This window comes from Odontesthes bonariensis, chromosome 7 (genome assembly GCF_027942865.1).
Source record: "Odontesthes bonariensis isolate fOdoBon6 chromosome 7, fOdoBon6.hap1, whole genome shotgun sequence".
NCBI classification, from domain to species: Eukaryota; Metazoa; Chordata; class Actinopteri; order Atheriniformes; family Atherinopsidae; genus Odontesthes; species Odontesthes bonariensis.
Genome location: NC_134512.1, coordinates 33,407,720 through 33,434,724, shown reverse-complemented (window position 1 = coordinate 33,434,724; position 27,005 = coordinate 33,407,720). Strand labels below are relative to the sequence as shown.

Below are 27,005 nucleotides of genomic sequence, written 5' to 3'. Positions count from 1 at the left end.
CGTTTCCATGGTGACAGCATTGTGCTGCCCATCGATGCACCTGCATGTTAATTGGCTTCGTATGCTCTGGCGTTGGGTTGTTGTCCATTTTATTTATCTATAGTTTTAAAAATGGGGGAAGGGTCACCAGTGTCCCCAACTTCATGAAATATATATCTATTTGTCCTCTGGGTGCAATTTAGACATTAGAGGTGTTTTTCAAAATATTGGGCTGTGAAATGTTTCTGTGTTGCGGGCATGTGGAGGAAGAAGAAACGAGACGAGTCGGCACGATTGAGACAAATGGGATGAAAGTTGTGTGTGGAGGAAGGCTTGTTGGGCCAGTGACGGTGTATTAAGGTGTACTGCTGGCAGCGCAGTCATACAGTTAGGCCACTTTGTCAGATTTGCTGCTCAGCCCACCACTGCTCTGGGCGGGGGGGGGGGATTAGCAGTGTGAAAGGCGTTGTTTGTTGTGACAAACCTGACGAGTTATTACCTGAATTTACAACTTTCCTCAGCTTCACAGAGCTTAACGGCGAGTTCGAGCTCATTGTTTTGCTGTCTGGCTCCCAACTTTACTGTTGAGGCCCACTCCCTCCTCTTTCATAGTGTCTTTCAGAAGCAGACAGCTGTTCCATTAAAAGAGCACTATAACACCACTGTACTCTTCAGACGTAGTTAGCAGCTTGCTGGGAAAAAACAGTGGGGCATTTGGTGGCTGAAATCAACATAGCTTTATTTCTCAGTAGCTGCCACCAAAAAAATTTAGCTAAAAGACAATGAATATTGGATTCATATTTATTGATTGGCCGGAAACATGAATTGGTTGATAACGGCATGATGTGTGGCGCTGTGCCACGTACGCTTCGAAGGTGTAAACGGCACAGAGGCTGAATATGACCTGAGGGCCAGAAGTGGCCCCTGAGCCATCTCAATGAAAACAAAACAGTTGTATGTTGTTCGAAGGCAGAATGTCTGACATGCCGAAATCAGTGATTTATTACACTATGAACTGCATCGAGAGACCCTTTTCAACTCGCTCCTCTGACACGGAACTTTTTAAAGATCTTACAACTGTTCTTGGCTGACGTCAGGCGGCTGTTCGTGTTTATTAGTACCATAGCTGTCCCATGTGTAAAGCTTGTCCTTAAGTACAATACTTGGGTGAATTTGATTAATTTCCACTATTTCATCTGAATAAGAAACGATCATAACGTACAAACTTATTTTACGTTGCGTGCGGTGCTGTTTTCACCTGAGCAGAATCGCTTGTAGATGCCAGGTCGATGCCACCATTGCTCGGCTTGGCCCTTTGAAAGACACGCCTTCGTGGACCTCTACTTTTGAAAGATGCAGCCCCTGAATCGAGACACAGTTTATATGATATTGACTACTGGCATTTAAGCCCATGAATAAGTTTATCAGGCCAATGTGTGACTCCAGTTTACATCAAACATAGTATTTTATTCAGCTTTCAGATATTTTGACTTTGGCTTTTCTCAAAAAAAACTTGTGTGCTAACATGCTAACGTTAGCATGGTCGCTCTACCTGTAGCTTTAAAGGTTCTCATATGTAATCTCTCTGTAAGAACATTTATGAGGAGTGAAATCCACTCGCTGTCATAATTTGACAACATAATTTGACAACATAATTTGTTTGAACCATTTAAACCTTTGAACTTTAGAAGTTTGAGCTGATCCACTTTATGCAAGTGCGCGTTTAACTTTGCAGTAATATTGACGGAGACCTTTGTTGAAGGTTCATTACCCCTAAATGCAGTGTAGGACTGTTTGATGTTTGAAGACTGTTGGACAATTTTTAAAAGGAGCTTTTGAGTGTTTTTTTGTAGAAATGTCGTTATGGAAGTATAAAGCCCTTTGTCAGCACTTCAGCAATGGGCCTTTAGATATTGAATGCTTTGTGAGTAGTTCTTGGTCTGAAAATGTCTGTATTTTACTGTAGAAGGAAGTTACTGCGTTTGTATGACTTTGTGTCTTAAGCTACAGGCTGGTATCTTCATCTTTTTATGAAGGACGCCTTAAAAGATGAGCTGAATGCAGGAACGCTTTTAAACCTACGTTATTATCCAAACTTCACTTTACTGTCAAGGTCTTGATGAAAAAGACCTCAGCGACTCTACTGAAGTCCTTTTGTTGAATTTTAATAACATTTTAGAATGAGCCCAAACACAGGGAAAACACTTCTTCTAGCTCTTCATAATATTTCACCAGCAGCTGCTGCCAAACTTCTTCTAAATTTTACTGCAGCTTTGATACAGTTGGCCCCTTGGTTTTAAAGGTGCCATGGCATGAAAATAAATGGAGGCTTTTATTTATTTTTATAGGCATTAGTGGTCCCCTTATACTGTATCTGAGTTTTTTCCCCCCAAAATTCTGCCTTGGTGCAGAATTACAGCCAGTCACAAAAATGAGCTTTCCTTAGGATCCTCAGAATGAGCTGTTTAGGGTCTGCAGCTTTCAATGCAAATTAGGAGGAGAAAGGCGGGGCAAAGATTGCTCTGGTTTGCAAAGATGCACGTAGCGCGAGTCATTTCAATCAGGGGAAAGGCAGATATCGTGCGCGCCATAACACCAACAGCAGGACGGCTATCAAAACAACAAATAAGTACACAACACTGGTGTTACAGTAAATGAGGTGTCCAGTCGCATACCTCATCCTATTTACTGTTACATCAGCGACAGTGACTGAGCTATTAGCTGCAGAGCTAACGACACAGACAGACTGACCGTTTTGACTCTGGAACCATGAATGAATCATTATCCTGATGAAATGCACTGAATTTGCAGATTCATTGTTCTTCAGGAAGCTTGAAGTAGGGGGTTTTGGTCTAAAATGAGCGAGCTAACCATCTCATGGGCATGCAAACACCTCCAACAGCACAGTTGATGCTATTAGCTGCATAGCTAACGATACAAACCCTTTCTTGTGGTAACAAACAGTGTTGCCAAAAAAAAATCACAAGAAGTCACTATTGGCTCTCTGAAAAGTCGCTAGAAGTCGCTAGATTGCGTCATGACGTCATAAGTGACGTAACCACGCCCATATTATATATTTTCGCTCCTACCCGAGCCGAAATCAGCCGGCCTGAAGCTGATTTCAGCTCTAAACTCTGTAAACTTTAGCAACATTTGAAACTTTTCAGGCCAGAAAGTAGTCGTTTAGATCCCCAATGTGTTAAAAACCTGCCAAAATACCGGCTATTTACAATTTTGTTCCGACGAATTCGGCGCTACTAAAGCTAGCCGCAGTGAGCAACGCACTTCCGGTTATTTTGACAAAATAAAATACCCGTTGCCTTTTATCATAGGGAAAGCCATTATGATAAAAAGGTGCTTTTGTTTTGAAAACAGGAAGTGAACCTACCCTCGTTGTAGCTAGCTTGAAACTGCCGTTTTGACAGGAAATGACGGTATGCCGGGTTGCCGCCTTCCTGCAGTGTTTCTGTCTCGGCTTGTATGGTGTCGCGGGGCAACTGATTTTTCACTCACAAAACAAGTTAAATTGTCGCTAGATTCAGCCAGATTGAGCCCGAAAGTCGCTAAGTCGCTAGATTATTTTTTTGTCGCCAGAGATGGCCAAAAGTCGCTAAGTGGCAACACTGGTAACAAGCTATGTAGCTATACTGTACATACAGGAAAGCAACACAATTATAGAGCGTTAAATTACTTACTTGTCCGAGGTCTGTAGTTGGGCCAAAGGGAGTTGGTACTGATCCAGGGTTAATTTTCAGACGTTTGGCAAGGCCAGCTCGGTATTGGCCCAAGTTCTGGAAACATTCGTCGGTGAAATGTTTGGTGCACACATACACAAATCTCTTCGGTTCTGTCGTCACTTTCACAGAAAAAAAAACAAATCTATCCACTGGCTCTTTAGAGGTTCTGATGCAGGAGCTCTAAACAGATTTTTTACATCCATGTACAGAGCAATGAGCTGGCCAAAGAGCTGTGGGGGGGGGGCAAGGCAGTTTTGGCATAGCCATATATGGGCTCTGGGGGGAAATTACCTCGACGTCATATGAGGCGCTACGTCATATGAGGCAGCTTTCCCGATCAGGCCATCTGCATTGTCACATTACCAAAGGCGGAGAATAATTTCCAGTGCATGGTTTAGGTCTATCGTCATTTTTAGCCACTGGGGGACCGCAGGCAGGCTAGAGGAACTCATATTAATGTTAAACAACCTTAAAAAGTGAAAATTTCATGCCATGGCTCCTTTAATCTAACGTCTTAATTTGGTAGGGTTACCATTAAGTAAAGCTGTTCAAAAGCACTATGAATTTACATTTATACCCATACAACTTACAATTCTGTTTGTTTACTCCATCAACACATTTGGACGAAATATCTTCCATCCTTGATTACATAACAGATGAGCTTCCTACTCCTTTATAATGGTTTCATTGTGATTTTATAACAGCCCAGTTACATTACTTTATCTTTTAATATTCCCTTTTTCCATAATGTCGAGCTCATGCAGATTGAAATCATCACCGATTGAGATAACAAGTGCATACACACAGAAAGCCGTAGCATTTTCACATATTACCGCTTCCTGAATCCATTCCTCCATAAGAGAAATGCTTCTTTTCATCTGTAATGAGGTAGGCACCATAGTCCAATTAACTTGGCAGCAAAATAAGCCGCCTCACTAAACTAGTAATGCTGCTCTGTCTGTACAGTTGGCTGTGAGACGAGCACAAAAGTCTACAAAGAAATGGGATAAAATTGGATATATTATTATCTATTCTCAGTTGTACAGTCTGATCTGAATCAGTCTAAGAAGGTTTATTTATGAACAAATAGTTGAGGTTCCCACTGAGGTAAAACTTAAGATTTCTTGTCCGAATGCCAGTGGTGAGATTTCCGTTCACTAGTAAATCCAATATAAATGGATCCTTTTAAAAGCTGCAAAAAAAACGTTTTGCATTTGGATCAGACGTGTGTCTATTGATCGGTTTAAAGTGGAAACTCCAGGCTGTGCCGTCTCACCACAGGGTGGCGGTATAAGCTGTGCTGCTTGTGGTTGTAATTCAGTAGAAGAAGTAGTTGTCCGAACATGTGGACATCCACATGTAAATCCAGTCAGTTGTAACCCTTAAAAAGAAAGAAAATCATATTTAAAAACAATATAAATACCCCTTTAAGCCTCTACTGCAAAAGTTGGTGAAGTTTGCAATGAAAATGTTGAACTGTTTGCCCCTACAAACCTGTCAAGTCTTAACCTGCTTTGAGCCACCAGAGACGAATTGAAGCTGCATATTTTCTATTTCTCTTAAGTGTTAAAGGTCGAGAACACGGCGCATACGAATAGATGGCATAGAATTTGATGTCACTCTCATCTTTTGTAAGATGAGAAAATGTGTGCGATGAGTGAAGAGGGATACTTGACTTCAACACACACACAGGAAAAAAAAAAAAGAATTTCGACAAATGCACACAAACTCTGTAAAGGAAACAAATGCTGCTGTGGCTCAACCATACAGCCAGCTGGATGAATGAATCCTTGTTTGAATGGAAAAATGCTGCAGAGGGTCAGGAGGGAAGCATGGAAGACGGCGAGGGTGGGAAGCCTGAGAGGAAACGGATATGAGGGTGAATAGAATAAGCATGGAGAGAGCAGCAGAGGACAAACTCTGGAAAAGCTACTAGATCCCCTTCATTACTCATGCCTGTGAGTCCAGGCCAGCGGATGTTTTCGTGCCGACTTGCAGTGTTTTCCCTCTGGTGTTTAGAAAAAAAAAAAAGAAAAAAAAGCCTTGAGCTGAGCTCAAGTGTACAGATAAAGTTAAAATGTGTCCAAAATGTTCCCTGCTGCTTTGCATGCTTCACTTGCATGCATGCGCACTGTCAAGTGTAATTGTGTTAAAATTAGCCCGGCTGACACACACACGGAGATTTCACACTGCAGGCTTGTTCAGGCTGTGGCAGGGGACAGTGCATGGGAAGTGTGAACAGTAGAAGACCAGACAAAATGACATGTGTTCGCCCAAGGGGCTGGCACTGTAATTGTGTGTGTCACTGTGCATGTGTGTGCATATGGTTACGTGTGAGTGTAGCGGTTACTGCGCCAACCCTGCTGTTTGCCGTGGGGGATTTTAGAAGAATTGTAGGCAGCTGGCAAGCCCCTTCAGTTCCTTTCTTTATGTTTCTTTTTTTTCCCTCCCTTGAAATCTGCTTTTACTGGTGTGTAGTTGGACTCCGTTTGTCCCCCACTCACTTGCTCCACTTACGTGCATGTGGATTTGATGTACCGCAGCGGTTTAACAAAATAGGCAATTTCCTTCCTGAAAAGAAGCAATAATTTCCTCGTAGTAGCCTGGATACAGTCTTAAGACATGTTGCTCAGCACTTAAAGCTGCAGTGGAATACATCTTTTAGTGAATTTCACACTCTATATATCGGCATGAATCATAGCATAGAGAGATTAATGGCTTTTTCTTTCTTTTCTTTTTAATCCTGGGTTAATTTAAATCACAGCAGCTGCATGATCAGTTCTTTAAGGATTCAGGTTGTTATCCCCTCAAATCTTGAGGAATGAGACAATATTCAGATAAAACTTAGAGCAGGTTTAGGGAAGTTTGAAATTAAAAAAGAACAAGCTCATCATTTTAAGATATGAAATGCTCTGAGTTCTGTTGTTTTAGTAAAAGTCTCTTAGTTTTTCTTGTTGTTTTGAAGTAATGCAGCGAATCAACTTTAATGTTTTTACTTATAGTTTTACAGTGTGTGTCGGCTGCAGGACTTTGGAAACGATGTAAGGGTTATGTGTGGTTTCCCCTCTGGTGAGAAACACAAAAATTAAACCGAAGTTTCTCTAAAAGTTTAGAAAATGTTGCAAGAGGACACAAAACAACTTTTTAGCAACACTGAGGGTTAAAACGATGAAAAACACGGACTCGTTGCAAACCAAAACGACTGCGAACTTTCAGAAGAATGTGCTGACGCAGCAGAAAACTCATTTTATGAAATGCAAAAATAACTTTGACACATATGGCATTAAATAATAAAAAATGAGCACAGTGGGCCTGAGATGAAAAGCACAAAAATTACACAAAAGAGTTTATCAGAACGCGTGTATTCTGAAGTTTAGTTTTGTTGCTGCCCTGATGTTAAACGACTACACGAACCAACACAACGTTTCTTTTTGTCTTCCTCTCTGCAGGCTTCCTGCTGTGTGGCGCTGGATTGCCATTTCTGGTGGAGGTACCATTATCGAAGTTAGCATTAGCCTTCAGTTTCTACAGTTATAACCATTATTACGAATTAAAGCTTGAGCTCAGCATTAGTTTTTCCAACACAACCCCCGCCACTAGCACTGAACTCACACCCGCTAGTTAACGTTAGCTGCCAGCATGGAGCGCAGTAGCTGGAGCGGCAGCGAGAGTCCGGGGGAGGACATGGACAGACTGAGTGATTCAGGAGGGGACAAGACCATGGACGGGGACCCTGAGGGGGTCTGGAGCCCGGACATCGAGCAGAGCTTCCAGGAGGCTCTGGCCATCTATCCGCCCTGTGGGAGGAGGAAGATTATACTCTCAGATGAAGGAAAGATGTATGGTGAGTGACTCCAGCTTTACTCAGTGTGAAATATATGAGCAATTAGCTCTTCTTCTTCTTTTTTTTTTTTTTTTTTTTTTTTTTTTTTTTTTACAATATCTTTATTGAATTTTCTTTGTAAAAAAAAAAAAAAAAAAAAGACATACAAGAACAAAAAACAACGGACAAGAGTGTAAAATAATGCAGAAGTGTACCAACATACCTGGTCCATACAACAGCACCAACAGACTGAAACACTAACATGGCGGTCGGAGAGCCTCCTCTATGAAGGCACATAATCATGAGTCCACAGAAGATATATTATCATATTGTGTAGTCCAAGGGGGGCAGGGGAAGAAAGAACTGAGTCATGCAGAAGTTGCTATTCCGTTCTAGGCCCGTCCATCAGATGTGACAAGTCATTGTCCTTCATATAGTTAAAGAAGCGACCCCAAACATTATAAAATACCTCCTTAAGAGATTTTTTTTCCCAATTAGCTCATTTAAAGGTGTTTTAACACAGGTGTGATGAAGTTCATGCGGATCTCTGGGCTCTAACTTTTCCTACAGACGGATGAATATTGGTTGCACTTGTTGGTGTACCTGTACTGTGACCAGCGCCAACGGTTCGTGTTGTTCACGTCGGGCACTGTGCTGGAACGTTGAATCTCTCCGAGCGGCGGTTTAACCGCATCCTGCGATTGGCCGAGCTGTTGAGGCGCTTCTGTTAGACGGTGTGAATAACGACACAGACGGCTGTGATGGAGGGATGTCTCGCTGCGCATCAAGTGTCAGAGACACAGGAAAGAAAGATGAGCTGTAAAACGGAGGACGTGGAAGCAGGCTGTAGGTGCATTATGTGTGTGTGAATGAGTATGTGAGCGTGACAGAGGAGGGCGCGTATTTGTGTGTGTGTGAACTAATAGAGTGATGAACAGATGGTCCTCTGGCTGCCACCAGCTGCGCCCCCCTCCGACTCCATTTCACTCTTTTTTCTTTGCTTTGCTTTCTGTCCGTTTGTCGAGTGCACTCCACTGATTTCTTTATGAAAAGTGAGTTGTTCAAATCTTTGTTTTTTTTTTTAACAGATTCATACCCCGTAAGGTCTGTACCTTGATGGATTTAACACGTTACAATGTTTACACAATTATATTTGTGTTTTAACAACGGGCAGGATTGGACTTTAGACCAACAAAGAGGCTCCTTAAAGGGACAAACTGAAACCAGAGAATCCACGAACAACAGTGTTATTTTAGTTTTTGCAGCTCAGTGGACTAAAAATGGCAACGAAGCAATTAAGCCAAATTAAATTCATTTAATGGTTTTGTTTTAATTTGGAAGGTTCCTTAGGGAAATGATCTGGAAGCATCTAGGGCCGTTGCATCTTCCTCAAAGTTCGAAGATACATTTTAATGTGGGGAAACTGAAAATATTCTTAACATGTTCATATATAAAGATAACAGTCTATAGGTGCTTCAAAATCAAAGGAGTCAGCGGGCCGTTAGAAGTAGTGTGTATTAGCTCAACCAGATGCATACCAGCCATCAGTAAAATAAGTTAATGTTGTGTATTCGCTTAGTTGCAACAAAAATGGAGAAAACTAGCAAGGGAAACGTGATATTTTGGAGTTAATTTTAGATTTACACCATAAATAGTAAAGTAACGAGCAAAAATGAGGCAGCTTTAAACAAAGCGGCCGTCTTTCTTTACAACAACAAATCTACAGACTCACCTGCTAGCTTGTTGCAGCAGGAGTGCAACATATAAGCGAGTAAATGTTGGGTGTTTACCGTCATCTGACTGCCAGCCAATCAGCACAGTTAGCTAGAGTGAGACCTTTGCCATTGACAAGATTGCAAAGATTTATAGCAAAGATATGCATCTATGTGTGTTGTTTCAGGACAGAGGTTTGGGGAACTTTTGATGGAGTCAGGGCTATGATACAGTTACTGTAAGTCCTTTGTACTGAGGAGCGGTCATGTTGCAGAAGGCATCTGCAGCACACTGGAGTCCCGTAAACTATTTGAGTTCAGAGCAACATTCAGATTAATTAAAAAAATGTAATGTTATTCCAGACCTAATTTATGGTTTCAGCATTCGCTTGTGTAGGTCCACTAGGGTCCAGTTAGCCACTCTGTGGTGGTGTGCATGCGACGCCGAACTTTGTGACTGAGTATAAAAATGAGCATTAAAAATACACAAGTATAAGTGCTATTTTAATCTGTTTGTTGCATCAAGGTCACATTAAAAATAAACAGGAGGTAATTTTGTCCCTATTTGACTGTGGCACCTTTTTATCGTCTCTTTAAAATGTCTTGTTTCCCCCAAAAATTTGAGTAAAGATTACATAAAACTACTTCCTGGTTTGTCACATCACAGGCAGATGCGACATTAACCACCGAGTCAAAGAAGAATCATCAAGTAAATAGGACAAGGTCTCAAACTCACAGGAACATGAGATGCGCTGGCCTCAATTTACAGATCCCAGATCAGAGCAAGTGAAGCACACGGGGCAAACAAAGCAGATTTAATTTGAACCAAAAACAAACTGCTTAGATGTAAAAGCCCAAACGCACACTGCGGATATAAAATAGCTTGCATTCTCAGGGGGGAGGTATGTCTTAGCTGCCAGCGGGGGAGAGAATAGGTGTGGCGGTCACAGAAGTACATCTGTGTATCTGTTAATCACAGCTATTGCCAGTTAAAGTTTTAAAAGTTCCCAGTGAAAAATAAGGCGGGTGTCGGGGGTGATCCAGAACTCCCAGATCACAGAACGTCCACCACCCGTCGTTACTCCTGAAACTTCAGTTCCGTCAGTAAGTGCTGCTCCACGAACCTTTGCGAAGCGCTGCTGGGGTTTTATCTTTAAGTCTGTGGCGGTGCCACATTTCAGCTTCACCTTTCACAAAAACAATCCATCTTTCCGTGTTTTCATTATTCACCTGCAGTTTAAGTGAACAGCCCGTGTTCTGGCACCCTGGAATGATGCATTTCCATGATGATGGAAGAATAGTTAGCTTGCCAGCTTCTAGTCTGAGCCTAATGCATCTTAGTAGGCCAGTTTTATTCCTGGTCTGGTTTTTGCTGACCTTATTTACTCAATCCCAGGATTTTCAAGGCAGGTCTTAAATTACAAATCCATGGCACAGGATTTGTAATGTTTACCGTGCAGCTACAGTTTAATAGCCTAAATCTATAATTCGGTAAAACACAGTTCTCAGCCTTTTTGTCTTAACACTACTGTCTAACACACATAACTTGTTTCCATGCAAAACTTTGAATTTACTCTGACATTTTGTATATTTAAGGTTTTGTTTTGTTCTTCCTCTTACGGTTAAGGATTCCCTTAAAGTTATTTACAGCGTTGAACAAAATACTGACTTTAAATTTGAATTTAAATGCTACATTGCTGAGTTTATGGTGACGGAAGAAGGGAAACGAAACCGTCCTCAGAATAGTTACCCAGCTGGATTTCCTTAACGATGAGCTCTTCAATTGATTTTACAATATAGATTCAACCATCAGCCGGTTAATGATTTGTCTGACTGTTTAGAGCCGCATCGTCCCACTTTATGCTCCTCAGCAAAACATGTAATACCACTTTATGCCAATTGTTTCTTCTTCTTTTGAAGTATTAGGTTTAGTCTTGTCATGCTTGCTTTTATTTTCAGATCTTAGCGTGTCTTCTTCTTTAATTCCTCCTCTTTTTTCCCCTCATTGACGACTGGGGCCACATTAACGCAGATTTAAGAATGTTTACGAATGAATTTGGAAAAATAAAACGGGAAACCGCAAGCAGAGTATTGAGTGAAATAGCAAATGTGATGGTGCACTTTTAGCATTAAGATTTCAGGAAAAACAACCTGAGATCAAAACATAACGGACGTATGTGGCTGTCTAGAGCAATGAGACCTGAAATGTTGACATGCACAAGTCCCGCTGATACTAAAACTCCTGCTCAAGCTCCTTTCGTGTTATTGATCAGCCTTCAATCAATCAGTCTCACTCTGTTCTCTGCCTTGGTGGCATGATCAGCGCTGTTTGTTTATCATGTTGACTCTGAGTCCAGGTTGTTGACACGTTTATCATAGTGACCTAATCAAGTTAGACAGTGTCTGTTTTCAGCGGCAGAGCAGGAGAGGGCGTAAATGGCAAAAAAAAAAGGGGATGAGCAGCATTTGGCCTCCAGACTGAGGGGGTTTTAATCGTTACCTGGAACATCTGTGCAAACCAGACTCACGAAACAGCTTCCAGTTTGTTCTAATTTTTGGCTCCTGGTTCCCACAGAAGAGGACAGGCTCATATTTCAGTTCATGCATGCTGTGTCATTGGACTCTTGAGAGCATGAAGTCTGTGCTGTTTGTTTTTTTTAAAACCGTTTTCTTCTGCTTGCACAGGAGCTACAAAGTGTATACATACAATCTTTAGGTCACTTGAAAAGCATTCATTTCTTTGCAGTTCAAAGCAAGCCCCACTATGATTAACAGGGGTTTTGTGGTTTTCTTGAGTGTTGCATTAAAGCAAAATGAGTGGCGGGTGAATAATCCCACAAAGAAGAAAAATATCAGAAGGTTAGGGGACCTACGAGGGTCTAAAATACCTCCCGTGGGCCGCAAGGAAATGGATTTTAATAGAAAAGAAGGAAAATGTACTAAAAGTGCTGTGATATTGTGCATGCATAAAAGGAGGAAATTGCAAACAGGTGAATAATAGCGCTATTTTCCCTGGCAAAGGTACAGTGTGAAGGCTGGTGGCTTTGTCCCCTACAGACACATCATGTACAGAGCTGCTGGACAAATATGGAACATAAGCATTTATTTTCCTTTTCTACCTTTTTAAGCTGAGGATTAAGGGCACGTTAAAGTAGGTGTTTGTGAAGGAAACTACAAATTTACAATGCCAATAGAGGCCGTGTAGGTGGTGGCAGGGACAGACTACTGTGTAAACTAAGCTTACGTTTCCTATCAGTGAACAATATGATGCTGTCTTACTAGGGATGCTTCTTCATGTCTGTCATCAGAGCTGAACAGACTTGTTTGTTTACTGAAAATGTGCCAGAAATATTACAAACTCGACTCATTACAGCATCACCGACCACCACGGGAAGTCGGTGAAGACCAGCTCTTTCTGTGATTTCTGATTGAAACACCAGCTTCTGTCTCCTCGTGTCTCGTGTCACATTTGCTCCTCTTTAAGCTCCGTTTTTGACTCGACCACATCTCAAGAAAGCATGTGTCTTTCCCCTGCTGTGCCTCACTTTGATGGGTGATATGTTTTATTTCTTTAGCTCCATTATCACCTGTGGTTATCTCTCCCAGTTGGGCTGTAATTTACAGCATTGTCAAAAAGTCCCCTCTCACTTCTTTATATGCTTTCTTATATGCTTTCAGACTTTCTTGTGGTCTTTTAAAGTGGTCTTGGGCAACAGTTCTCCAGGCTTTTTGAAGGTCTTCTAAAGTTTTTTTTTTTGTTTGGACATTGGCCGCCCTTTCACTCATTTTCACCAAGACACATCATTTGTTCCCGTTTCTTTAGCTGCATCTGTGAAAAACAGCAAAGATCACACAGTTCGACAGACAGAAAACAGGATTTCTGCAGCAACAAGGTGATTCCCAAAGAGCTGTTAGCTGAAAACTTGGCATATCTCAGCATGGTGTGCAGTGTGTCCTTAAAACATTTGAGGAAACTGGACAAGTGGAGGACAAAAGAAGAAGTGTCAGGCCTAAAGAACTATCTACAGCAGATGAACTGGATCTGAAAGTGACGTCCTTAAAGAGGAAAAAATCCAGCAAAGACCTGACACAGGAGCTGAGAGATGCATCTGGACCTTCAGCTGATCCATCTGCTGTTGGCCCAAGCCTCATCAGAAATGGGCTCCATGGAAGGGTGGCTGTCAGGAAGCCGTTCTTAAGGAAGGGAAACAGGGAGAAATTTACAAGAAAAAGTAAGAGTGAGAGGGTTCAGGCTACGTTGGGGAATTTAAGTCGTCATACCTAAACTCTTTTTTTGCCTAACATGCTGTATTTTTGTTAATGTTTGCACATATTCAAGAACTATTGTACTGTAACTGTAAAAGATGCAACGCCCTTATTGATAATATTTTTTTTCCTTACGCCTGCCTGCCAATATGATTAGTTATGTATTTATTTCTTTTGATGACTGTTGAACTGTATCTGATCTGACCAACATGTCATACTCCACTCCTGAAGCTGTTGGCGGGATATTGTTTAGCTTAAGGGACATATTAAGGCAGACAAGGCATACTGGGGCCTTATTTTAATCATAGTTAATGGTTAAAGTTGCATACGGGTTTCAGTTTTATGGTGTTTTTATCAGGGTGGAGATTGTAAAAACACATGGATAATAGTCCATCATATTGTGTTAGGACCTCCGTGATCATTTAAAAATGTTATCAGAGCTTTACCTTGAACAATTACATTTTATTCAGGCAGGGTCTGCCTCTTAGTTTCCTGAAAGCAGGTGGGATACGCAGCTGCTGTTCTCCTGTACTGCTTTTTAGTCTGTACCTGTGATGTTGCCACCTGTCGTGCTGTGCAGGTGACATTAACTGTCAGCAGGGAACCCGACAGCATATTAACTTGTAACAGTAGCTGTGATAATTTCAGAAATCCTGCCTGGAAAGATGAAGTGAGATCTCAAATCTCTGCACTTAAAATGCTGTTGTAACAAGCACACTCCTCCATGGCCGGTGGTAAATCCAGGCTCTGGGCCAGAGTTTGGCCCCTGTGGTCACCGGGGTCCTCTCAGGGTACACAACAATACAAACCACTCAACTGCAGTAAGTGCGGTCAGTGAGGCTTTGACCTTATTCTGAAACGGCTCTTTTGAGCTGTTCCATAAAGCAGCCGAAGCTCTTAATCACTCTGCTAACGGAGCGACGGGACCAACCGAACACGGCTGCAGCGGCGTTTACAGAAAACATAGGAACATGTTAAACAATAAATACAGGAAGCTGTAGATTTGTTTCTTTTTAATTGAGCTATTTCATATGTGTCATCTGAAATGGATTTAATTTTCACATCGTTTTGAGCTTTTCGTTCAGCTTCTGTCGAAATTCTCAAACCTTCAGTAAATGATCCAAAATCACATTACAAACGTGTCATTTCTGTTTTGAGTGCGACGGCCGTGCACACAGAGGGGCCTCAGCCTGGAGACAGAGAGCCAGGGTTGCTTCTGTTCGTCACGGTTAATGACCATCTGACTTTGGCCTTGAAGTCTTTCACTGGCTGAAGAAGGAGGGAGCAGGAGGGAAGCCCATTCACTAGAAGAGGGACAGAGGGAGGGGAGGGGGCAGCCAGAAGAGAGGATGGGTGGATGAAAGGAGGGAGGGGTGGTTGTGTGTGTGTGTGTGTGTGTGTGTGTGTATGTTTGTTGGAGAGTTTTTGAGAAAAAGGGAGGGTGAGAGCGAGGGATGTGTGCCGCAGGGTTAGTGAAGGATGATAATTCACCGTTAAGCCTCCTAGAAAGACCAGCTGGCCCCTCTGGAGTCAGATGTCAGCCTCCGCAGCCAGGCCTCATTCTGTTTGTGTGTGGAAGTGTGTGTGCGTGCTGGCACTCATGCATGTATATACATCGCTGTGTGTGTGTGTGTGTGTGTGTGTGCGTGCGTGCGTGCGTGCTGTCGTCAGTCACAGCTTTTGACTGCTAGAAGGAAAACACCTGCATGGGGAGCTGGAGATTTTATCAGTCTAAGCTCCCTATCTCAGTGTCAGCGGGACTGGTCAGAACACTCTCTCACACACACATGCACACACACACATGCACAAACACCATCTGCTAGTTAGTTAGGGCTATTGTTGCGAGCCATTTGGGTAGTGTGTAGAGGTTTGGCTTTGTGCAGATCTTGACCATCGGTTGGCCAGCTGGCCGGACTTTGGTTTTCCACTCGGCTGCAACAGAAAAAGGGGCCAAGAGAGAAACCAAACCAAACCAAACCAAACCGAGCCACTGAGGACCAAATTAGCTTGTTAGCAAATACAGCAGCAGTCAAATAACCTCATTTCACTGATTATCTAAATCTATCTGATGTATTTAGCTTTCAGTCACCGTAAAGCTGTAATGTGGCCAGGCTGTGGAGACCTCTGCAATGTAACGTGTAAACACACACACACACACACACACCTGCTCTCACACTCACACACACATATGCACATGCATACACACATCGTTCTGTTGCAGGTTTTCAGGATTTAAAGTTGTAGTTTTCTGCTGTTTTTTTTTTCTTTCTCCCCTCTGTGTCCCCCTCTCCCTCACTAATCTATACTAGCCAGGTCATGCTGAGTCTGCTGTGCTCCCTATTGAATGGGCTGAATTATTCAGCATTGTGAGCGTGCGCGTGCACGCACGCAAGCATGGGTACAGCTGGCCTGCTGGTTCCTTTAATCAGGGGACGGCCGGTCCACATGAATGCCTGCATTGTTGGGTCATGTGTATTCAGGGCCGTGGCGTGTGTGTGATTTTGTGTGTGTGTGTGTGTGGAGGGCTCAACAGGGGTATCGGTGATTACAGCGTTTCTATGTGAAACTGCACGTCACAGGATCACTGGGTCAACAGCTCTAAATCAGCCACTAAGTTGTTTGTCAGGGTCATGTGATGTCTGCCTGCGATTGTCCCCGAGAAGCAAATAAAATCAAAATGTGGTTTAACGTGTGTGTGTGTGTGTTGCAGAGGAAAAAGGTGTTCCACGAGTTGGCATGTTCACATGTCACAAGAAAAAACTGAATTTATTGTGTTGGTCTGACCAGAACCAGACTTTAAAAACGCATGTAAACATGTGAGTCTGACTGAAATCGTACAAAATCAAGCTTCCCAACCCCGGAATGAAACCTCCCAGATAACTCCTGCAAAAAGATGCTCAACTGGACCCAAATTGACCAGTTTTTTTTTTTTCCCATCTTATGAAAGCAGTGAACTATCAGTGTATATTAATCCAGCTGAATTCCCAGTAAAGCTGCAGTCATTCACATATGTTTCTGTTTTGTGTCAGAAATCAGCTCATTAAGGCAACGTGCCAACTCGCTCGGAAAGCCTCCAGACTGTTGCTCTGCTCTCATAAAGTCCTGATTTTTATAGCAGCATCTGTTGAAATAACTTGTAAGCACATCTTTGCATGTGTCATGATCTCCCACAGAAAAAGTTAGAAGCTGCAGAATGCCTCAAACGTTTTCTCACACATTTCACAGTGTGAGTAAATAACTCGATTCTGCTCCTGTGCATATTGAATAAGATGGATGGTGGTCCTCTGAAATGGCCAATTTAAGCTGTACCATGCCTCGACTCACCTGTGCACGTAACCCAGCTGAATGTGTCCCATGTCTTTTCTTTGCAGGTCGAAATGAACTGATAGCCAGATACATCAAACTCCGAACAGGCAAGACGCGGACAAGGAAACAGGTAATAATGGGAGTGTTTTAAACCCAATCGCACTGTCCACAGTGTGTATATCCCAGTTTACTGCATTACACTCACACCATGAGGGAAAAAGCACGAACTGAAGCGGTGAAAAGATTGAATTTATAAGTTTACTCTTCATTGTGATTGAGTGAAGGACACTGCTGCCTCTTTTCATACGCTCAACAATAATGTCATGTGTACGTGGAGAGTAAAGAGAGCAGAGTGAGGAGAGGTGCATCATGGGAGCTCCCCCAGCAGCCAAAGCTTATAGCAGCATAACTATGGGATGTTTCAGGGTCATCTGAGCCATCCCTTTGTCAAAAAGGAAAGTTTAAGCCTGAGAGAGGGTGTCTGCTTCCTGAAGCCAAACTGGCAGCTGGTTCCACAGAGAGGGGCCTGATAACTGAAGGCTCTGCCTCCCAAACTGCCAGCTGGTTCCACAGAGAGGGGCCTGATAACTGAAGGCTCTGCCTCCCATTCTGCTTTCAGAAACTCTGGGAACCTCAAGTAAACCTGCAGTCTGAGAGCAAAGTGCTCTGTTGGGAAAATATCCAACTATTAGATCTTTAAGATATGATGGAGCTCGGTCATTAGAAGCTTTGTATGTGAGGAGAAGAATCTTAAATTCTATTCTGAATCTAACAGGGAGCCAATGAAGAGAAGCTAAAACTGGAAAATATGGCCTCTGCTGTTGGTTCTCATCAGAACTGTGGCTGCACCATTTTGGATCAGCTGGAGGCTTTTCAGAGAGTTCTTTGGCAGCTCGACAGCAAAGAGTGACCATAGTCCAGTCTGGAAGAAACAAATGCATGGAGCAGTTTTTCTGCATCCCTCTGAGACGGGATGTTCCTAATTTTAACAATATTTATTACGAGGTGAAAGAAACCTATTTTATATGCGAGTCAAAGAACAGATTCTGTTAAAAAAAAAAAAACTCCAAGGTTCCTCACTGTAGCACAAGAAGCTGAAGAAATGCCCTCTGGAGTAAGTATACAACAAGTCAGTTTCTTCCTGAAGAATAAATTTGTATAGAATAAGTGAACATCAGCACAAAGATGTCAGCCGTTGTTTCTGGGTAATCCCTTTGAATCCTGGAAATTAGCTCAGGTTGTCTGTTGATGGAAGTGACCATATTTGGACAACAAGGTGAAGCTGGAGAAGGATAAAAGTCTACTTAAGTATGGATCTATTTTCTGAAGGGTTGGATTTAGCTAATGACATCAAGAAAAACACATATTCAATGGACTTAACTCTTATGTACTTTTGTACAGATACACCTGTGGACTGTATGACAGAGATGAATTACTGTCTGGATTCAGTTCAACATTTTTGTTGGCACCATCCTGGGCTTTTGTAATTAGGACTTAGGGGCCGTTTACACGGAAACGAAAACGGGTTAAAAACGCAAAACCTTTTTGCAGATGCATTATATCGTTTAGATGGAAACAGTGTTTTGGGGGCATGAAAACGCAAAAAAGTGAAACCGCCCTCCAGAGTGGAATTCTTGAAAACGCTCCACTGTCGCGCCACCGTGTAAAGGATGAAAAACGCAAAACTGCGTTTCTCGTCACATAGAAATAACGTGACAAGCATAATAAAGCGCCAGGAAACCGTGGGAAACACATCAGTAGGCTATCAACATGTCCGTCCCTGCGGACTTTCAACTCGCCTTAGGCGCGGTAATTGACGTTCAAGAGTCATTTCATCAGATAACAGCAATGATGAGCGAGAGTAGTAAAGAACAGACCAAAAATATGAACTACGTTCTCGAAATTCTTGAAGTTGATAGAGGGAGCAGGCGACGTAGACAGCTGTGGGTGAGACCTGGGAGGACTTCTCAGTGGTGGGATAACTTCATGAATGGAGTGGTAGAAAGACTTGGTCTTGGTAGTGTTGCCACCGAGCCATCTGGCGTGTTTACTGCATTGATAATGAAACGTCACACACTTTTGCGTTTCCGTATGCACGCAGAGTTTCACCCTAAAACGCTCGTCTAAACGCAGATTTAAAAGTGAAAACGAAACGCCACTTTTGCGTTTTGGTTTCAGATCGTTTCCGTGTAAAGGTAGCCTTAGAAGTGAGTGGAGGATCTGACATGCGAACCACTGAAATGATGAACCCCGATAACTTGTTCACTGTCACATGATTCATAAAGGTGTCGATGCCAGATGCAGGGGAGGAAGTAGAGAGTTAAAGGAGAAAGATGACAAGAAAACATCACAGGATGAGTCGGACGCGATCTGCGTGTTACGAAGAGGAATATTTTGAACTGAAGTGACACACTTGCCTCCATAAAACGTTTTGTTTTCAGCAATTTCGTGCAATAATTTCCAATAAAAGTAAAATAAATGGCAGCAGCTTGAATATTATAAAGTCAGGAAAAAGTTAAGCTAAATAAGTGTTTCAGTGCATACAAGCGCATTATGTAACTCTACTTTTCCTGACCATAGACAAGTGTTTTCAAGTGTTTTGAGGGTAGTTTTGCTTGGATTCCCCTCTTTAAAACTACAGCAAGTTTAAAAAATTGTACTTTCATAGTAAGAAATCACTTCCCGCCCTCAGTTTGTATTTTGTGCCACAGAAAACGACCTATTTAGTCATGGCTTTTTTAAATCAAAATATAGCCCTGCTCTTTTATCATATATCTATCATGTCTATTAGATAAGACATGAAACTATAGATTGAAACCATAAACTCATATAAAAAAAAAAGATTTACTGTGCTCACAGATGCAGGACTGGAGTCCTTTCCCCATACATTTCTGTACAGCCTTTAGAGGCGCCTCCTGCTGGCCATTAGCGATACAGCAGGTTTAAGTCATCTCTGCATTGGCCTAATTTTTCAGACCTTTTTCTTTTTTTCATACCACTCATTAATACAGCACAACCTGAAGTGTGAAACATGCCACTAATGAACTGAAAGGCCTCTTCTGACCCACTGATGTCCCTTTAAACTGCTCTTTCAGCAATAAAACAGGAAGTAGAAATGTTTGTCGTGTGAATCTTTGTGTACACAGGCACCAAACCCGATGGCTTACAATGGTGCCTCGTAATTAAACAATTTTTTTTCTTTTAGTAGGGACATTATTCCCGCTACTTCAGCAACCACACTAAATTAAAAAAGGAAATAACAAAAGTAAAAACAGTTTAGATTTTTTCAAACGGTACATAAGATGGTAGTAAAGTGTAGTTCTTGGCCTGTGTTCCCAGGTGTTTTTTTTGCTCTCTCAAAAGATGTGCATAGATGGTCTATTCACTGTTGTCAGGGGAGTAGTGTATGTGTGTCTGTGTGTACTTCCAGTATGGCAACAATCCTTTCATAACCATGGCAACGCACTGTTTGGTCCTTCCTCCTCTCTTCTCTATCCTCCAACCCCCCCTCCCCTTCCTTTTACCCTCTCCTCTCCTCTCCTCGCCCCCCTCCTCGCCCCCCTTCTCCTCTCCAGGTATCCAGTCATATCCAGGTCTTGGCTAGAAGGAAATCCAGGGAGTTCCAGTCCAAACTAAAGGTAAGCAGCAGTAGAAATCCACAACATTTCTGCTCCACGATTTAATTTCCTGTGGAAAAATCCACCGGCGCGCAGGAAGTGCCGTGTTTTACAATCCGGGTTTGTTTGGAACAAACACAGCTGATTAGTGCAGATTAGACCTCATGACTGCAGCGGAAGAACAGGCTGAAAAAGCACCACCCACAGGTGGCACATAATGCACGAGAACAATCTGAATTCAGTGTTAGTCCCTTGCTGTGACTGGAAGGATGCCTGTCACAGTATCTGCAGTATCCTAGGTGTCTAATTAGGCCTGTTTAGGTTTTCCACAGCCCCCCCCCTCCTCTTCTTCTAGCCTTTCTCCTCTATGCATACATTCATTCATTTGTTCCTCCCCTCTTCCCTCCCTTCTCCTTACTCTCTGTCCACCCTTCCAGTCTATTAATCTCCTTCCCTCCTTGTCTCGTCCTCTCTTTTGGCGTCTCACTTTCTCTGTCTTCCTCACTGTTGGTTGTAATTAACTTTGTGTAAAGCAACAAAGGAGCTCTTGTTCTCCGAGAAGACGAGTCAGAACTCTGAATTGATGTTGGCCGTCATAAAATAAATGACACGTATCTAATTGTAGTCGAGAGCAAAGATTATCAGTATAGATCTCACGTAAATTGGTTATTGTTCATATTACTGAAATGGTAAAAATGCTTAAAATGATTTCCTTGGAAAAGGAAACCTTTTTAATTAAGAAATGCATAAAGACATTTTTTAAAACAGTTTCTACGATCCAAGAAAACATTTTTGTTTTTTTTCCCCTCCTTTTTGTCTGATAAATGGTTCAATATCCCAAGTTATTATATTTCATGTTCCAGATAAAACAGAAAAGAAGTAGATCCTCAAGTGTGGCAATATTGTAATATGGCTAAATGATGTGTCCAGTGTTAAATATACAGTCTATAATTCCTACTGCGCTTCATTGGTTCCTATAAAGCAGGAAGACATATTAAACCACTCAAGTTTATGGGATCCAACTTTTATCCTCGTGCTGCTGGAAATATGTATTGATCTGCATCTGAAAAATGCAATTTGAGGGGCTAAAAACATATTTTTTCTACTGTTTAAAAAGAAAATAAGATGTAAGATCTTACTAAATATTCTGCATGTTCTTTCTTTTGATTTGAACATTACATGGGAGCTTAAAGTAAAACACATGGGCTGCTTGTTCAGGTCAATGATGTTATCAAACCCATATGGCTCCTGGTATTTAATATGAAAATCCAGCATGATTCCCCTCTCAGTACCTCCTATAATGTTATTACCTCTCCCAGGAGGGGAGATTTCTCTCAGTGCCAATTAACTTGAGTGAAGCTGCCAATTAGTGATTCTCCAGCTATCACAGTCCCTCTAATTCTATTTCTTTCAACTGTTTTGTGCTCCATGTTGCCTTTTGTTCAGATTCTATAAATGAGCCCACAAATTTGATGTCTCTATAAATCTGCAGGGTTTAATTGTTTGCCTCGAGGCAGCTCCAGCCGCTGATGTTCACCGTGTTGTACAAACCACATTCAGCTCTGCTGCACACCTTTGATGTGGCCTTGGTTTTTATTGGGATTTTAGATTCCTTTGCCCAAAACAGCTGCTGTATTTCATGTGTAACCGCGCTGCCGTGCGTTAAGCGCACCCGTAATGATGACGGGGTTAATGTTGAGCGTTCACGTGCAGGACCAGAGTGCCAAGGAGAAAGCTCTGCAGAGCATCTCGTCCATGTCTTCGGCTCAGATCGTCTCGGCCACCGCCATCCACAGCAAGCTGCTGCCTGGAATAGTCCGAGCCAGCTTCCCCGGCAACGCGCAGGTAACTCGCACACGTGCCCTCGACAGCAGGCATTTATTCTCCACGAATAATTACTCAAACTGTTTTGTTGTGGAATCTGCTGGCCACATTTGCACAGTTCAAAGTGCTCGTGCCCAGAAGAATTGCTTTGCGTTAATGGATTGCATTTTCACGTCGGTGTATTAATGTCTGTTTTCAGCTGTGGCAGGGGATGATTCCTGGAGGACAGTCCAGCTCCACCACAGAAGAGTGAGTCAAATGCTCAAATTACTCACTCATGACTGACTCACTGCTTTGATGTCAGCCTTTATTTGTGATCGGTGGGTAGTTGCTTGTTCAATTCATTCTTCTGAACTAGCAACCAATCATTTTTAGGCATCTGTACGTATAAAAAGAATATTTTCTTTAGTGTGAAATCATGAAAAAATAAGAATTTTTGTCTTTATCTTAGACCAACCAAACACTGGCTAAATTGCGGTTATTCAATTGGCTGCAATTTGCAATATGTGCCACTAGAGGTCACTACATTCTACACACTTTTCCTTTAAAATATATAATAAAAACAAATTATTTCACATTTATTATTTTGTGTCTTAAACACAGCAAACATGCTTCATTCATCCACAGTAAAAAGGCTTTAACCCTTTCCGGTAAATTCTCCCAGTCGCTGTTCACAGTGGTGTTGAGACGGTTTTCATTTGAAGGAAGTTATTCCTGAAGCAATAAGGAAGTTAACGTATGTAGAAACAGCTGCTCGGAGGTCTACAAATAAATTAAAATGTGTATTTAGAACGGCTTTGTGCTGCTCAAAAGTAGAAAAAAATAAGTAAATGACGGCTGCGCAACAGAACAGAAGATGTTATAAAATGATGGGCCGTGCACACACACAGTTGTGAGCACGTGAACCTGCCGTCATGCTTTAGAGGCTGACACAAAGCAGCCATCGAAAAATGCCAAGAGACAATGTGGTGTGATGTTCCAGGACCTGACGAGACTTCATATTAATTTCTCTGATTCATATTGTTGAAAGATCTGAATGTGTGAATGTGCACTGGAAAAAATGCCCCTCCAAAAATAAGTAAAAAAAACAACAAATACAAGACGTGTTTGCTTAAAATAAGCAAAAAAAATCTGCCAATGGAACTAGTGAAAATCGGCTTGTCAAGATTTCTTGAAATAAAATGTGATATATAGGACTTTTGAGATAAAAGTGATCTTGAAATTAGCTTAAAAACCTCTTCAAATGAGAAAAAAAATAGCTTGTTTCATGTGAAATATGACTCAAAACAAGATGTTTTCAAGACTTTTTCACTTAACAAGATATTCAAGATGTATTGTATTCAAACAAGTCCCTACAGTATATCTTGCTGAAATGGTACTTGTTAGGCAGTTGTGTCTTATATCAAGTGTAATGAGATACTCAATGAGAAAAATATACTTGGTAAGATTTAGATTTTTTCCAGTGTGAAATCAATACGTGTGCAACAGAAAGCACATGGGAAACAACAATTCCATCAAACTGATCAAACTGTTTCACGTGAGAAAGCTAACTGAGCTTCATCTGTGAAGGAGTAACGATAAGGTTATAAATGAGATTTTAATCTCCGATAAACAACATAACTGGGGATGAACACGCTGCTGTTGTTTCGCTTAGTCATGATCCAGGGCATTATGGTCAATATCTGGAGTAAATAAAGAAGGTTCAACCAGCTTCAGTCTCCTCTGATTTACAGCCTAATCAGAGCAGAGAGAGAAATGATCGTGATAGCATTTTTTTTTAATGATTATTTAAGGGGAACTCCGGGGCATTTGAAGCGTGTTTCCATTGCTAGAGGTTGTCAAATAATGATAGTAGGACACAGAGAGGTGCACATCTGCGCTCCCTGTGTGAAGATCGCTCTGTCCGCACAGCATGTCATGCGAGGCTAATACGTGGTGGCTAAGGGGCAAGCGCTAACCCTTCCATGTAAAACAACAACTTGCACACTGCAGAAACGTCACACCACTTTATAACCGATCCGACAATAAAGTCACAAGAGCTAATCCATGATTACTTACCGATAGCAGCAACTCTGCATGCGCTTATCACAGGAACAGACTTAAAAACGAGTCACAAACTCCTCCAGTGTTGCTTTAACATTTGATTCTTCAGGGGATCGTGCGCTTCTCAAGATTTGTTTGTATTCCACCAAATTTTCGTTTCTTGGTTTTAATTTCTTGGTTTTGAATTGGGCACTTTGGTCAAGGATGGAAAGAAGATGATCGTAAACCAAAAGTGAATACCTGTATCTGCACTCTGTATAAGAGCCAGGCAGGGGAAGTTTAACCATCGATGTGATCCTCACTGACAAACAAACAAACAAACAAACGGCATCTGTGACGTCATCTTCTGAAAAAGAAGCTTTTCATTCGGCATCGTTGGTGCTTTCAGGTGAAGAAGTGGAGTCGGTTCAATAACCGTCAATCCCGGACTATAGAGCGCACCTGAATATAAGCCGCACCCTCTCATTTTAAAAAGAAAATCCATTTTGTACTTGTATACGCCGCACCGGATTATAAGCCACGGGTGGCCACATAGTAATATGAGATATTTACACAGAAAGATGTTACACATGAGGATTTTTAAACTTTTAATTAAATGCATATGGTAACAGAAACAAATAGAAACTGCAAATGCTTTTTTTTTTCCGAACAGTGCCTGTAACACGGCTGGTTTTAACTTAAATACCTATCGGTGACACACAAATACGTGGTGTAAATGCTTTTTTTTTTAGTAGCCTACCAGGAAAAGTCATTGATCGCCTTCAATTTAAAAGCTGCATCATATGCATTTCTTTGTTTGTTTACATGTTGAGAGTGAGTACAAATGACCGATTTACAATAATTTAGTAGTGTAAGTGTGTTTGATTTATCGTACAATTTCATTGGACCACTGAACTATTCCTTAATTGTATTGGTCTAATGTTACGGTGCAAAATGGTTTTGGCGGCATGAAAACAAAAGAAAAAAAAGCACATATTAGCCGCACCGTATTATAAGCCGCGGTGCTCAAAGCCTGGGAAAAAGTAGCGGCTTATAGTCCAGAATTTGCGGTATCTGTTTTTTCCTAAAGATACAGCAGTTGCATCTTTTTCTTTGTAGGAGCCAAACATCAGAAGGACTCCGTCATAAACATTAAAATGTTCCGACAGGCTGAATCTGCACATGCATGATTATCTCAGCTGATGATTGAGAAACCGTTACTGCGGTTAAACTCACAGCCAGGCTGTTTGTCCTCATGCTGCCGCTGTACAGAGACCACCTGTAGAGTTAAAAATGAAGTAAACGTAGATCTTAGACCCTGCCTCCCGCCGTTTCCTTGTCTTACATCGGTGTGTGTCGCATGGCTCAGTGTTTCACCGCCAGCTGCTGGAACACGTGCATGACGGTGATGGTAGTAAATGGGACTGTGCGGCTCGCGCTGAACTCGGAGCTGCTCTTGACCTCTGAGCTCCTGCTTCTGTTCATACGAGACGCAGAGCAGAATTCTTTTTGTATAATGTGGGCACAGTGAGACTGCTCCCACTGTGAGTCTCTTCTTTCAGCCTTTTCTGTATGTAATGGTCTTCTTTCTGTTTCTCTGGCTCTCTCTCAGCATCAAGCCGTTCTCCCAGCAAGCCTACTCTGTGCAGACAGCAGGGACCACCACAATCTCAGGTGAGAGGGGCTGCGGGACAATTATCTTTTTTCTGAAAAGCGGACTGGCGCTTCTTTCTCCTGCCATTTATGCTGCTTCCACACCACAGGGTGGTTTTTGACTCTGTTGGGGCACCTGGGTCTCCTGCACTTCACCCTTTGTCTTGTGAAGAGGTCAAAAAGACAGAAACTGTGTCAGTGTGACTTTTCTTATCTACGGCCAATAAGTTTGTCTCGGTTCTTGCAGAATCTTCCTTTAAAACATGACATTTAAACAGAAATTAGAACATACTTTAAGAAATTGGTGTTGAATCTGAAGAAATTTAGCCGATTAGATTGAATTTTCATGTTTAGATGGCACTCGAAAGAACTAATTATTGATATTTTGATCAAAACTGGACTTTTAAACGACATGTTAGAGCAACCAAAATAATCTGAAATCGGACTAAAACGCCAAGTTAATGCAGTTGTAACTCGATTTACTGCTGCATATATATGCTCAGCGAAAGTCAGATGGACTTAGATGCTCTGTACATGCGCCAAAGTTCCATATGTTTAGTAAAAACAGTAAAGTGTAAGTGTATATTCTTGCAGCTGGCTTCCCGATAAAGCTGACGGCTAAACGTCAGAAGTTGTGAAAACGTGGCGACTCGCTTAAAATGTTCGTGGCAGCAACATCCGACAAAATCAGGGTTGAAGTTAAGACAGCTATACCTACATGTACAGCTATCTCCCAAAGAGATAGAGTTAGAAGCTGCAGAATGTCTTCAACATCTTCTCATACAGTCCGCAGCTTTGTGACGTCAGACACACTACAAGTCAGTAACTGGTTTCCCCTCCTTGGCGAGTAAAACGTTACAAGGACGAATGTTCAACTCAAAGGTTTAGACCAGCTACAACCATAGCTCAACTCACCATTTCAATTGGGAATTTCTGTCTTTAAAGGGGAACTCCGGGGCATTTGAAGCGTGTTTCCATTGCTAGAGGTTGTCAAATAATGATAGTATGACACAGAGAGGTGCACATCTGCGCTCCCTGTGTGGAGATCGCGCTGTTCGCTCAGCCT

General features: G+C 41.9%; 1 protein-coding gene across 2 annotated transcripts in view; it reads left to right on the top strand.

The window, feature by feature from the left end:
• tead1a (TEA domain family member 1a) overlaps nucleotides 1-27,005 on the top strand; it is a 55,200-nt gene that overhangs the window by 11,957 nt on the left and 16,238 nt on the right. For both annotated transcript variants that reach the window (XM_075470609.1, XM_075470610.1), the window contains exons 2-7: nucleotides 7,166-7,560; nucleotides 16,889-16,953; nucleotides 20,399-20,461; nucleotides 22,154-22,285; nucleotides 22,464-22,513; nucleotides 25,899-25,960. In XM_075470609.1, coding sequence (XP_075326724.1) covers nucleotides 7,356-7,560; nucleotides 16,889-16,953; nucleotides 20,399-20,461; nucleotides 22,154-22,285; nucleotides 22,464-22,513; nucleotides 25,899-25,960 — 577 coding nt within the window. In that variant the 5' untranslated portion in view covers nucleotides 7,166-7,355. The remainder of the gene's footprint in view (nucleotides 1-7,165; nucleotides 7,561-16,888; nucleotides 16,954-20,398; nucleotides 20,462-22,153; nucleotides 22,286-22,463; nucleotides 22,514-25,898; nucleotides 25,961-27,005) is intronic.